We start from the raw sequence: 15,147 nt of genomic DNA on the forward strand, positions 1-15,147 counted from the left end.
CCAGTTTGAAAACCCTCTAGCCACAGATCCACAAGAAGCTAATAGGTTCTAGAAATGCTTATATGATTACAGTCTCAGCCAGGGCCTTGGGTGCAACAAATAAAATCAGAAAATGCCCTTGCCTGGGGCTGGGGGACATAATAGTTCTCTAGAAAGCACAAGGTATGGTTGAGCTTCCTCTCTGTTCTTCTTCTAAGGGGGAGTCCAGGGCATAGCTGTGCTCATTGTCCGTAAGGGTAGGCTGAGGCTGAGGATGGAGTCGAGGAGGCAGTGTCCTGAGCTGTCTTTCAACTCCGCCGAGGCTGTGGTTTCAGGGAGCTTGCCCAAGTTTACATGACGGGCACCCAGAAATAGCTGTAAGCCATTTAGGTAGATGGTCCCACTCTGACTAGTCTTCACAAAGCTTTGAAATAGCCACAACATTTTGAAATGGCGTCCTGGAATGAATCTCCTCTGCTCACATCACCAAATCAACTCTTTTCAAGGCCGAGTCCCTGTGCTTCGTGTTTTCTGTGGGCCTGAGGACTCGACAGGGTTCAGCACTGGTTATCATTTCTTGTGAAATTCATTGTTTAGTCATTTATGTATAAATAATTCACACAGTGATGGCCGTAAATTTCCAGTTCCTGCTTTATGTATCCAGATGTGTTCTTCTTTACTTGACTAAAAAAAAAATCTCACAGTGCTTTGAAAAAATCAAGAGTATCACTTAAATTTGGGAGATGTTCCACTGAAATTTTATCTACCTATTTTAAAACTTTTTTCTGTTTTATTTATTTTTTTACATTTTTTAAATTTTACTTTAATTGTTGTTGCAGTACAATTTTCTATCTTTTACTCCCATCCCAACCCACCTACCCAGCCCTCCCCGCCTCCCTCCCATTTCCACCCACCTTAGTTTTTATCCATGTGTCCTTTATACTTGTTCCTGTAAACCCTTCCCCTATTTCCCTGAAATTCCCCTGAATTAAAACTTTTAAAATCATATTTTTGTGGCTGTTGGAGAGGACCTCGATAAACCACCTGCATTGGTCCCTGTTTCAAACCAATAAGGTGTCATTTTCTCTACCTTGTAAATGAGGTGAAGTCAAATGAGATGACTGTGATTTGCTTTGAGGTTGTAAGCATTAGTAACGACGAAGCCAAGGCCATCATGCTGGTCTCCAGTCTCCTAATGTGTTTTGCTTTTTTTTTCAATTATACCTGCTGTTTTGCCACTGTTAATAAATAAAAGAGTGCACCCAGAATTTAGCAAAACTAAGAGACATTAAGTCACTATGCTTAAAGTGGGGGCTGAAGCCATAGCTTTCCATTTACTTGGCCAAACGAATGTGGTCACATTGCTTAATCTCTCTATTACTCAGTTTCCTCACATGTAGAAGAGATGTGATAATTCCACATAGGGACGCTGAGGGGATTAAATAAATTACAATGAGAAAAGTTCTTAGTCCTGATCAATCACCATATACGTGTTTGCTATTACTGTTGCCATCTCCACTCCCAACCTGTTCCTCATTTTCCCCGTGAGAGTAAATGGTAGCATCATCTTCTCCCATTGTATGAACTAGAAACTTTAAAGGCATCCTTAATAACTACCCCTCCTCTCTTACCCCACAGTCTATGAATTACAAAGTCTTTTTAACTCTCATTTTTAAATATCTCTTAAATCTATTCTCTACTCAGTTTCTTGTCTGACAAGGTGATAGCTTCATCCTGAATGCCTCACTTGGGCTATTTCAAACACCTTTTTCCTGGTCTCTTCCCCTTCAACCAATCTTCCTTCCCCCATGATTTAACATCCTTTGGAAAGGCAAATCCTACCAGAATATTCCCCATTTTAAATCCTCCAGCAGCTTCCCCATTGCATTCTCCAGGCTAGTGTTAGTCATTCTGACCAAGGCCAGCCCAACCTCCAGAGATTCTAATTCAGTAGGCCTGGAACAGGTCCTAGGAATCTATGTTTCATATACTCCTGAAACATAGATTCAGGACCAATCATGAACCAATAGATTCAGGACCATTCATCATGGACCAATGTTTGGGAATCATTGGAAAAGATAAAATATACACTCATTCGGATGTCTTATAAAACCTTCACAATCTTACCCTCAACTACCCTGCCAGGGAAATTAAATGACATCTTTTCCCTTGAAGTTGTTTTTGACTGAGTTGCTCCTTCTGTGCTCCCACAGCTCTGTATGCATAATTCCCCTGATTTTCTTGCACCCCTAAATCCCCCACTTGTAGGGCCAGCTTCATGGGCACGCAGCCTGTGCAGTCACACAGCACCCTTCCCTCAAAAGGGCCCTGAATTTGGTTTAATGTCCTGCTACAGCTATTCTGAGTTCTTAGTACTTGTTGAACAAGGGACACCTCATTTTCATTTTGCACAGGGCCCCACAAATTATGTTCTCAGTCTTGCCTACTCAACTGTGAACTCTTTGAAAACAGAAGCTATTTGCTATTCACTTGAAATTCTTCTTGGTTAGAACAGGATTTCTGGTATAAAGAAGGGTTTTGGTAAATATTTGTTGAGTTTATACATGAATGGATGAAAGGATAGAATAAAGCATTTCATAGAAAAATAGCATAGTATGGCTAATTAACTCTGAAGAATAAGCTTTGTTTACGGCTGGGGAAGAGAGGAGTCAATTGATAAGTTCACAAGATGACTGACCTTTTCAAATAAGTAACATAAATTTTCCTAGGTTTCTCTTTAAATTGCTCTGTTTCTCCTTTGAGCCCTGCTGCCTCCTGGTTCTTCTCAAAATTCCAAATTGCTGCTTAACAGAGCCTGCAATGGCACTATGGTAAGATGTGCCCGGAGTGTTTGTGCCAAGCACTGTGCTAACTTTGGGGGTACTGGGAATGAGGAAGGGGAGGCCATAGAAAGGTGACCCAAGCAGGGTCCCTGTTCTCAAGAAACAATTAAATCTTACTTTTTAAGAGCTTCTGTCAAAGATGAGTTGACTTCATGGGAGTTTTGCAGCAATTAATTGAAAATAAAGACACTAGACTTGGCCAGTGGCCCAGCTTCCTGAACATTTCAACTGACAAAATGTCTCAGTCTGAACACAATTCCTCTACTATGAGATCTGTGGGTTCACTAGTTAACTTTGGCAACCAACAAAGAGGTGCTCATAAAGCATAATAAATAAGTGGCTATTGAGGTGGGGGAGGTGCTTTTGTTCCCTGGTGTTAGAGAAGAAAAGATGAACATCAACTATCAAAGTGAGCCAAATAATTGGTGAGAACAGATGTCCCTCACTTATGCTGAAGGAACGGCAGGGCTTCCAAAGTGGCAAAGACCACACACCACCCTGCTACCATATTATTGTCTGTGGCAGTGCTAACTTCTTGCTGTTCTCAGAGGTGACATGGATGTTCAAAAAGAGTTTCTCCTCCTAACTGGTGTAGCTCAGTTGTTTGGGCATTGTCGCACAAAGCAAAAGGTTGCTGGTTTTGTCCCTGGTCAGGGCACATGCCTAGTTTGTGGGCTTGTCACTGGTTGGAGTTTGTCCTGGTCAGGGCTTGTACAAGAGGCAATCCATCCATGTTTCTCTCCCTCCCTCCCCAACACTCTCTCTCTTAAAAAAAAAAAAAAAAAAGAATTTTACCCTGACTGCTGTGGCTCAGTGGGTTGGGAATCATCTTGCAAACTGTGAGGTCACCAGTTCGATTCTTGGTCAGGGCATGCGCCTGGGTTGTGGACCAGGTCCCTGGCTGGGAGTGTGTGAGAGGCAACCAATTGATGTCACTCTCACACATCAATGTTTCTTTCCCTCTCTTGCTTGCTCCCTTCCCCTCTCTCTAACAATAAATAAATAAAATATTAAAAAAGAAGAGTTTCTCTTGCTGTTCCACAATCCATAATTTTTAGTCACCCAGTCTACTACTTACTAAATTATTGGTGATTACATTAAGAGATTATAGTAAAAAAAGTACAAATGCCAACACACATATAGGCATGTGTTCAACTTCAATTCAAGGGAATATAAAAATAATATAGCCATAAAGCATCATTTTCACATACCAGATGAGATGAAGTTCAAAATATTGATAATGCTTAATGTTGGCAAGTATGGTAGAAAAAACAAGCATTCTCAAAAAAGACTGGTAATCAAAATAGAAATTAGTGTAACCACAACCCTAAGGAGAGCAATTTAGCATTATATACCCATCAAAATTTAAAATGCACATCCCCTTTCATGTAGCAATGCCATGCCTGGGACTTTATCCTAAGAAAATAATGTGACAAATAGGTAAAAACCATGTGCAAAGTTGTCCACTGCAGCCAAGAGTTTAAAAATAACCTAACTGAGCACAACATGAAAGATTTGCTTAATGTAGCATAGTTCATTCAAACACCATTTCGTTAACATGAGTAAGAAGCTCACTTATTTTATCCTCTTCCAGTTTAGTTAAGTGTACTTTCTGGTCATTTAGCTAACCTGTCATTAAAATATAAAATTTTAGACACTGAAATAAAACACAATTTAAATACTGAAATGGTCATGTGGAGCTATAATTACCAGAAGGAAAATATATCCACAAGATTTTTAGGTGTTATAAAAAGGTCAGCATTCAAAAAAGGTGTAGATGAAGTAACTCCATTTTTTTGTTAAAAATGCATATTTGTAGGTATGTGTGTGCATTCTTTAAAGGATAGATTGTGATTGATTTTGCTTTGGCATGATGCATTGTGCAAATAAATGATTGATATCCGAATATAATACCTCTGTTGTATTTGGAGATATCCAATACAGTATCATGAGGGGGACAAAGATAAGTCTTGAGGAAATAATGTATTCAGTTGCGTGCTGGTAAATATTTAACAACTTGCCCTCTGGTGGGGTGGGGTTGGAGTCCCATTTACCAATTTTTGTGGCAAATACTTTCAACATAACTCATTTCAAGCTACTGATGTGGTGTCACTGAGTGTGGAGTCGGGAAGAGACACACAGCAGCGCACCATCACATAGTGTTTCTGTGACACACATGCAACAGGTGCAAATCATCACAAGGGTACAGGTAATGTTAAGATGCAGTAAACTAATTAGAAAGTGATGCACTTTGTGCATGCATACTTTATAAGTCTGGAAGGAGCTGTCACTAATAAAATAATATTGATCATGTCTGAGTGTAGATTTCACGAATCATATTTACTTCATTCTTTAGATCTTCACATGTCAATTTACTATTTTTACAATAACATGTTATCTGTATAATCAGAGGAAATAATCCAAGGGTTTTTTTTCTTATTTGTTAAAACTTAAGGCAGAAAAAAAATGCCAGGGAATATTACTTTTAACACCACTCTTACTGGAGCAAAACACTTTTCCAAATGGAGTTTGATTTCACTGAAGTGTCACTAAGGACAATGGTGAGCAATGTTTCAGTCAATTAAACCATGATATATCTGTTCAGTCATGCTGTAAGGGAATGAGTATTCAGGGTTTCAAAGACCTTTCAAAATGTAAAAGTGCAACATCAGAATTCAAAGGCCCTCTGATACCCTTGTAGAACCTAAGTCCTGAGACAGGTAGGTGGTTTCCCAAGGTAGGCACTACAAGGCAGGTTGTAAAGTGACTCAGCTCCTCTCCATTTATAAGTGGTCTCTATAGCTTGTGGTCAAAGTGTGTATTCCTCACTTGTCATTATTTAATGAGAAGAGAGAACCTCATTTTGGGAAGCAGTATTCACTTGATTGGCTAATTGCTGAAGCCTCTTTCATCTTTGTTTAGGTAATAGCAGCTTACTCTTCTCTAGAATTTTACACTTTTCACAACACTTCCACACAGATGACCTCAGTTGTACTTCATACAAGCCCTATGAGACAGGTAAGATGAAAGGACCACTCCTAGTTTACAGACAGGAAAACCTGAGGCTAGCGCAGGCAAGCAGCTACCCCAAGGCTAGCGAGAGCCAGGTGTCTGGTCCGGTCACTGTGTGGTCTGGAAGTCAGTTTCTTCTCCGAGGCCTCTCTGAGTCATCTGGGTGAACCTTCTCTAGAGGTCAATGTCTCCCCTTTCCTCCCTTGTCCCTTTAACAAACTCTTTCTTTCATTGGTTCCTATCTCATTTTGTACTTAAAGTTGTTACTTTCAGGTCACTCAGAGTTGCTCTTTAGTTTCTGTTTCTTTTATACTAGAATGAAAGATAGTCCCAAGCATTTTTAGACCTGGATATAATCCTGTTCTTCTCTATTTGACCTGAGGACTGACCCATAGAGTGCTATTTCCTCTTGAAATTTGAAGTGATTTCTGTCAGCAGAGGAATGACTTCCACGAAGGCCCTATATATATTATAAAGCAGGAAACTGTAAACACTTTGGTGTGACACATTTCTAGGTAATCTCAGCTTTCTAAAAGGCTTAACATTGAAGTCTGAAGAGACAGGCTTACTCAGAAAACACTAATCATATATAACAGAATGGATCCTGGGGAATCAAAGATCATATGTTCCCCCAAGCTTTGTTTTATTAAGGGAGGAAGTGGGTTCTGTGAGGAGTACAATGTCCTCGGGAAGAAATGAAAAGTGTATCAGTGAGCCACGTTCAGGTCCAGAGACAAAAGAGCTACCAGTTTATATGAACCTCTGTGGCAACTCAGCTCCAACTTATGCTTGACCTTAGACAAGCCCATTCTCAAGTACATTAGTTTCCTCGTAGTTACTATGGGAAATCATAATGCCTACTTCCCAGGGTGTAGTTGAAAACTAAATTAGCTAGTGGCCTAAAATATATTTCCAAAAATAAAAATCATTGTGAACACACATGGAATACATTTCAGATATCTGGATAATTTTTGAAGTTCATTAAAAAGGGACAGAGTGTCAGACACTGCAACAGGCAGGTGGCCAGGTTTTTCCAGGCAGAACAGGGTGCATACTAATTGCTGCACCTCCACTGAGACTCTGGCCAAGAAACTCCTCTCCAGAAAACACAGTGTCCCTTTCCATATCAAAGGCTCTCTCCTCACTGGGGTCCCAGCTGCATACAGAATGAGCGGACACCCTGTTGCGTTGGGGAGAGCTATTGCGGAAAATGAATATCAACAAAATTGCTTCGCAAGAGTGTGTGAAGTCCAGAAAGGACAGTAGTCTCCCTAGAATTAAAAATGTCTACCTGCAAAGTACATTCTTAATGACTGTTGAATGATAAATTGTCAAAGAGCAAAAATAAGTGTATGGGAAAAACATAGATATGTTTTGATCTGATAATTTGAGGGAGGATTAAAAAAATTAGAGGGAAGGAGACCCTGCCTTCTGGTTAGTAGTATTCAAGATGGGAGTCAAAGTTTCAACTTAAGATAGAGAGTAATGGAATACTCATCCTCTAAAGAAAATACTTTGGAAAAATAAAAACAGGGTCAGAAGGTCAATTCTGATGACATTTGTGTAGGTCATAAAAGCAACTGCCATTTAGCGGTCAAATTTTTAAAAAGTAAGGAGATGGTTAAGAAAGCCACAAAAATCTGGGTGCCTTATAGTCCCGTATAATTTTTCAGCTTTGATAGCAGAAGGGATCTACTTTTGAAGGCCCAAAAAATGTTGTTGCTATAGGAACAGGTAAGCAGATTAGACTTGAAAGAGTAGTTTAAGAACAAAGAATTTAATAGTCAGGGCTAAAGCAACTAACCAAGAAAACATTTTAAGTAAATATCTTTAGGTTTGTTATTTACATATTAATTCCAGGAATATAAAATGCTATTATATAATGAGAACATCACATTTTAATTACATCATTACTGGCACACAAAAAATATGCTTACACCATTAGCAGAAAGTCCTTATTAAACAGAAGTATGCATTTCTAACTCTCTCTTGATTACATCGTAATTAAGAAATACAGCTTTAAATTTAGTGAGAGTGTAAGAGTCGTCTTTGATTTTTCTACAGGTCCCCCAACGGGGACACATCAAAGATGAAGAGAATATGAACTACAGAAACTTTTTTCTAACCAACCTCTATAACTACAGAGCTACAGGTAAAATTCTGGAAGTAAACAGAAAAGTGTGTAGGCTGATAATTGTTAATATTTTATATGTTTTTACCATCCAACAGTCTTTGCAAACACAGATCTGTGAGAAGAGAAAAAGGTCAAAGACCCAGCTGCACTCTCATTGCCCTGCTCGTGTTCTGCTTCTCCCTATCAGGCATACACTGCCCTCAACCCTAGGAATTTGCTGAAATATTAGAAGTTTTGAACAGAACTTGCTTGGTTGGTAAGGCTCAAAAATGCATCATAAGGTGGCATTGTGCTTCTCCCCCTTTCTGTTTTATGTTTAAAAGAAAACATTCTTGATAAAATGAAGACAATATTTCCAGTTTAGCACATTTCTGCTGGCAGAGGCTACATTTATAGGTCAGAAAGCCTTCTCAGGCATAATTTTTTCTCACATAATGCCAAAATCAAATTGCAGAGATGTGTGTGTGTGTGTGTGTGTGTGTGTGTGTGTGTGTGTGGCAGTATTGAAAGCTGGGAAGTAGGAACGGGAAGAGAGGAATGCCGCTAAAATCTTACCATCTCATTCTCTTCTCCTTCATTGAGCAAAGCATGTTGGCCCTTCTCAAAGTGGTTCCCCATGAAAAAGTGACTCCACGCCTCCTCCCTGACCTTCCCAGAGCAGACTCTCCCAAGACGAACTTGCAGAGCCACTGGCAGCGACACCAGCTGACTGAAAGAGTTAATGATTCTCCAGGTTAAAACTCCTTCTTGAGTACACACCTTCACTCAGCAAGTGCCAATACTTAGCAAACTGAACTGACTCCTCCCATGAGCCACCCTCTGCTCAGAGGATTTTCTGCCTGCTCCTTGCTTACTGCACTCTGTCAGAGCAGCTGTCCCAAAGGAGGCTGCTCCCATGCCGATCTTTTTGTGCCCAACTTACAGGGAAAGAACTCATTGCCTGCCCAGTGCCTGCCAGCATAAGACATCTGACTGCAAAACCAACCAGACAATGCAGAGTTGGCAGGACCTTCTGAGGAACTGGGCAGAGTTGAGAACTCCCAGGTCACTGCTTTATTCACAGAGGCTGAGGAGCTGGAGTGAGGCTCACAGAGCTGCAGGTGTCATTTCATTAAAGAAAGTCCCCAATCCACTGACTTTTAGGAGTATCTGTATTCACCTTACTTACAAAAGGTACAAATTATGACTTCAAAAGGCATTTGTTATTACATTTCTTTGTGTGTGCTAAAAACATTCTACTTAAAGTACATGTGGAATTGTTTACTTTTGTGAAAAACGTGCAGAGAAAGAACAAAGGTATAATCAAACTATTTTATGCAGTCTTTATTTAAACAAGGGTAGTTAAATGCTCAAGGAGGTCTAGAAATAAAATAATCAGGTGACTATGTGACAAAAGTCATTTTTTAACTCATTCACACATTCAGTACATATTATTTGAGCACAGAGACTACATATATATAAATCATTATATTTTCTACCTTCAGGCTGATGTAGGGATTTTAACATGCAAATACAAAACAAGGTGGTTGGTTATTATGAAAGCCAAAACGGTATTTGTAATCACATTTCTTTGTGTTTGCAAAAGTATCTATTGCATGTGTATATGGAATTAAGTTTACTTTTGTGAAAATGTGAAGAAAGAATAAAGATGTAATCAAACTATTTTATGCAGCCTCCTTTCACTAAAATACTGGTTGTTAAACTCTTAAGAAGGTCTAGAAATAAAATATTCTTCCAACAGCAAAGGTATTAGTCCTATTTCATAGATGAGCAATCCCTGCAGCCCTGCACAAGCTCCCCCAGCTAGCTGGAGAGCCTGGCTTCAGGATTTGGGGTGACTACAGCTCTGTGTCCTTTCAACGCAGTCACACACGGCATGCTGACCTTTCAGTCAATGACGGACCTCACACACTACCGCGGCCCCACACGAGGAATTTAAAAACCTCTATTGTCTGATGACATGTTGACATTGTAGCCATCGTAGTGCCACAGCTCCATACATTACTCACCTACTTGGGGTGACGCTGGTGGAAACAAACCGCCTGCACTGCCCATCGTAGAAAAGTATAGCATGTACGAATATGTACAGTACTTACTACTCGATAATAATAACAAATGACTATATTACTGGCTCATGCATCTGCTATATACTTTTATCATTGTTTTATAGTGTACTCTTGCTCCTTAAAAAAGAAAAGTTTGCTGTAAACAGTATGTATGTAATGCTGGCAGCAGCCCCACAGGTCATGTGTATACTGTGTCTCTGGTTTCTCTTGTGCTTGATTTATTCTCCCCACTGTTAAGGCGCACATGACTGTGTTCCAGAAATAATGGCTAAAGTGTCCATTATTGCCTGCAATTGGGATGAAAGATTTTGCCTTTACTATTTTTTTTTTCGCTCAGAGAAAGAAGCATATTTTGTCATGAAGTCAGTTGTTCACCCAAGCACTTCCACAGTTAAAGGTGATGTTTTGGGGTGTCCCCACTTTCCCAAGGGTGACTGATGGGACTGGGGTCTGCACAAGCTCACAAGATCAGAGGAAGGGGAGTCAATCTGGAGGACCAGGGCTCATGAGAGTGGGGAGAAGCAGGGACTGGCAGCGAGCAAAGAGCAAAGAACAGCACAGGAAGCAGGAGAACACACGGGAGCTAAGTTCTCGTTTTTCAGGACTGTTCAGGAAGTTTCATGGATCCTTAATGAGAATTTGTTTCCTGCCACAAAGAGAAGCCCACAAGTTATCTACTTGGATATATTCTGTGTAATTGTAATAAACTAGCATTACATTTCTGGCTCCTCATCTTAGGAAAGAATATTAACTTCTAGCTCATGCACCACGCCAAAGAGATTGACAGTGTAAAGCTCCCAACAGGGGCAAGCAAGAAACTTGAGCTCAGTAGAGGTTATGTAGAACTGAGAGAAATTATGCTTTAGCAAAGAAAAATGTTTAAAACAACATTTTCTTATTATGGCATTAAAGCATGTTTATTGTGGAAAATTAGATGATACAGACAAGTGAATCAAGAAGAAATGAATTTCTTTACTCAGAGATAGTTATTGCTAGAATTTCACTGTATTTTTTCTTTTTGTTTATGCATCCATGGATAATATTGGGCTAGTGTTACATATAAAATTTGCATCTTGTTTTTCACCCAATATTTTATTACTTTTTTCATGTTATTAACCATTCTTGAAAATTTTGACATTTGACAGATGCATAATATTCTGTCATATTGGATAGGTCCAATTTGAACTGTGCTGTGATAAATTTTCATATATGTATATTTGGAATATACCCAAGATTATTCCCTTACAAACAATTTCTAAGGGTGAGATAGAGTGGTGATAATAAAAGTAACTGCCTTACAGAGTGGATGGCAGAAAAACAATGTAAGTTACACAACTTACGGCAGTGTTTGATACATGGTAAGTGTTCAGTGAATGTTAGGCATGGTTATTATAAATACACACATATTCTACTTAATAAATATAAATAAATAGTCTTTCAGAAAACTTTTCATTCATAACACAGGCATGTCATCAGATATTTTAATATAATTGAAAATATCATGAATCACAACACAAGGCTTTATAAATGACATCTGGGTTAAGAGATGGAACCTGGCTAAAGGGACTAAAGAAATTAGCACTAGGTTGTAAATAGTGTGGGTAAAATGGGTGAGAAATATCATGGCAAGGAACGGTAAGGCAAATGTTGCTAGCGGATTTAATGGAAGTGTGGCTAAGGCTTAGTTAGCCTGGGATAGTGTGTGTGTGCATGTGTGTGTGTGTGTGTGTGTGAGAGAGAGAGAGAGAGAGAGAGAGAGAGAGAGAGATTGTGGGGATAGAGGGAAAGGGGTGCAAGGCTCCGGTGATGTCTAACATCTTCCTGGGCAGGGGGCCCCAGCAGATCGGGGTGCCCACCCAGAAGCAATCACAGATTACTGAGGGCAGAGTACAAGCTGAGAGGAGTCATCAGTGCTATGAGGGAGGAGGCAGACCAGAAACGTGGAACGTTCAGTTGTGGAGAAGGTACAAGCTGAGACCATCTGTTCTAGCATAGAAGTTAAAAAGAGCAAAGCAAAAACAAAAAAAGCCTGAAGATTCAAAATTATGGCTAATCAGTCAGGTAGTACCTTTCGCTAAGTGCACTGGAATGTAGGGCAGTAGCAAAAAGAGTATGTTAAGAGAGCAAAGGCAGCCCCATGGCCTCCTGAAAAGCGTGGTCTAAAGTGCATTCGCATCACCTGGAGGAGAAGAAAGCACTTTCTTGCGCTCCCTCCAGCACCCGCACAGGTCTGTGAGCTGAAGACCCAGGCGCTCCACTCTATACTGCTTCCACCTCTACTAGCCCATATGATGCTGACTCTATGGCAGCCTCGTGGCCTCCCTTTGCAGAGCACTTACCGTAACTGTGCCAAGCAGTTCTAAGCACTTTACAGTATCACAAGGATGGGGAAAATAGTATCCACCTCATGTTACAGGTGAGAAAACTGAGGCTCAGGGCAATGAGCTGATTTGTTCAATATCATATAGTGGGAGAGTAAGAGGCCGGAAGTGAATGTGTTTCCCATCTTCTATTCCAAAATACTTGACCATCTAATAATTTTTAGTACACAAGCTCCTGGCTGCCAGATACCAGCAGAGAATGCCAACTGGGGAAGGTGCCTTATGCAGGGGCACTGTGAGGGGTGAGGGGGGAGAGGAAAGCTGGGACGCCTGAGGGTAGGACGTCTGGATTGGAATCAGACCAGCCAATCCCTAAAGCTTCTTCCAGTGCCAAGATGACCTGGCTCTGAATTTCTCTCATTTAAAAAGCTGGGGTTGCCCACATTAGACAGTGGGATGGCACTCCAAAACTGCCCTCCTGAGCCCAGCACCCTCATGTTAAACTGTTCCTTTCAGTGTTAAAAACTTCACAGAGGTCACAACACCCAACAGCAGCAAATGCTGTCCACATGCTGACTCTGTACGAAGTGCCTAGCTCCATAACAACTCTGAGAGATTTATTAGAGGTTAAAAAAAATCTGTGCTAGACCACACTAATAGCAAATGGCAATGCATTCATTGGAGCCCAAGCTGTCAGACACTGAGACTCATACTCTTCGCTACTTTACTGAAGTATAGTTGAATTATAATAAAATGAACAAACATAAAGTATGAAGCATGTCAGATGGACACCTGTGGAAATCTCACCACAATCAAGAGGATCAAAGCCCTTACTCTTAAACTATGAGGCAGAAGCTTCCACTTGTTACCTCTAGTTCTTTCCTTGGCTGCACCAGGTCAGTGTCAACCCTGTCCTTCCACATGAGAAGCAGTCATGTATTTGAAGATAACCCACCTGTGCTCCCTGAATCTCCTATTTCCAACATAAGCTCCTTCATGAGTGCCTGCAAATACGTTTCATAGGACATACCTGAGTTTCTCTGATCAGCTTGCTCACCCTCCCAGAAGGATTTTTTCCCAGGCAATTGGGTACTTGTATGATTCGTCAGTCTTCCAAAAGCCATACAGCTTTTGTCACAAGGCACAGGGGCTGGGACCAGGCCTGCAGGTGGCCCATGGCAAGGCTCAGGAGGCAGGCAGGCCAGGGTTAGGAAGTCTCGGGATTAGGGGTCCTGTTCTGAATGCTCTAGTCCAAAGAGGCTGACACCCTTCAAGAAAGTGATCGATTTACAAGTGTGCTTCATGGAAGATTAAGAAAAACATTTTGGTTTTTCTACTTTATATTTTTTAGGGAAGAAAAAATTCCCAAGTATAGTTATCTTCAAATTCTACTACTAATTTTTCCTAAAAATATTCTTATAATTTGTCTGACACTAGGTTGAGTATATATTGCCATCTTATTTATCTTTACAATAATCCCATGGAATAGAATAGAAGTAACAATATTTCATTCATCCAAATACAGGTTAAACCTTAGGGCAATTAGGTAGCTTGCCAAATTTCCCATTGCTATTAAATGGTAGAGTCGTAATATAAACTGTGTGATTCTAAGGCTGGAATTGGTTTCAGTGCATCAAGGGTTTTGGGGTGAGGGGCAGAGGGAAACAGGGAACAGTGGCTAAAATCCCCAAAGTCCAAGGACTCCTCTGTTCAAATACACCTTTAAATGCATCACAGCATACACACATTACCCATTTTCTGCTTTTACAAAAATGGAATTATATTTTGTGTAGAATTCTGTAAATCAACTTTGTAGTTAATGTATCATGGACATCTTGCATGACAATAGATCTACCTTACTCTTTTATTTTCCTTTTATTTTTTTCAAAACAGTACCAGCACAATATAACCGTTACTTGTCAAAAATTGCAGAAGCTGCGTTTGCACTCCCAGAGATTCTGATGTGGTTGGTCTGGGTGGGGGGACCCGCACATGTGCGGTAGGAAAGCTCCTGGAGTGACTGACGGGCACCACTGGCCAAAAACCTCTCCTGTTCTATGCCACTGCATGTGAGGTGAATGAGGCCTAAACAAACAGCAACAACAAAAAACACAACCAGCTGACAACGAGTGCAATGGTTCCAGAGGAAGAAGACTGAGAAGAAAGGAGAGAAGACGGGGCTCGATTTCCAGAGGGGAGAGACATACAATAATATGCCTGTGGCAGGCATGGAAAGAAAGGGGTATGTTTCGTAGGGACTTGTGAAGAAAGGAGCTGCCAAGACAGTGACAGCCCCCAAATGCTACAAGAACAGAGATCAGGCTGGAATCTGAGCATCTTGATTTTCAAGATGCCTTTGTGTGGCAGCACAGTTTTTACTTTGTTAGTTTCAGATGCTGTGGCAGGGTTAGTGGAGGATATGGAGAGCTAAAACACCTCAGAGAGCAGGTTTTAATGCCACAGTAACGAGGAGGGTCTGAGGACTAGAAGTATATCAGTTCCACTTCCATTCTTTGTCCCATCACGAAATAATAATTCCCATTACCCATTTGCTTAGGGTATTGAAAGACATACACTATAAACAAATAAAAGCTGTGAACTTTACTGGTTGTTCATTTTAGTCTCTTCTTCCTCCCAAAACATCATTGATTGATCCACTGAGAGCATCCCCCTCTGTAGAGCATCTTAATCACTGATGAAAGAGAAAACTCACATAAACCATTCCCACGTGGACATTAGGAAGGATGGTAAACAGGGAGTCCCAACGGCCAGTCTCTGCTTTGCCATCTCTC

At 40.5% G+C, this 15,147-nt stretch overlaps 1 protein-coding gene across 1 annotated transcript in view; it reads right to left on the reverse strand.

The window, feature by feature from the left end:
* Positions 1 to 8,945, reverse strand: part of ATP13A4 (ATPase 13A4) — a 116,281-nt gene extending 107,336 nt beyond the window's left edge. Inside the window, exon 1 of the mRNA XM_028504791.2 lies at positions 8,524 to 8,945. Within this exon, the coding sequence (XP_028360592.1) occupies positions 8,524 to 8,586 (63 nt within the window). The 5' untranslated portion in view covers positions 8,587 to 8,945. The remainder of the gene's footprint in view (positions 1 to 8,523) is intronic.
* Between the last annotated feature and the right edge of the window lie 6,202 nt (positions 8,946 to 15,147).

This window comes from Phyllostomus discolor, chromosome 2 (assembly GCF_004126475.2).
Source record: "Phyllostomus discolor isolate MPI-MPIP mPhyDis1 chromosome 2, mPhyDis1.pri.v3, whole genome shotgun sequence".
NCBI lineage: Eukaryota > Metazoa > Chordata > Mammalia > Chiroptera > Phyllostomidae > Phyllostomus > Phyllostomus discolor.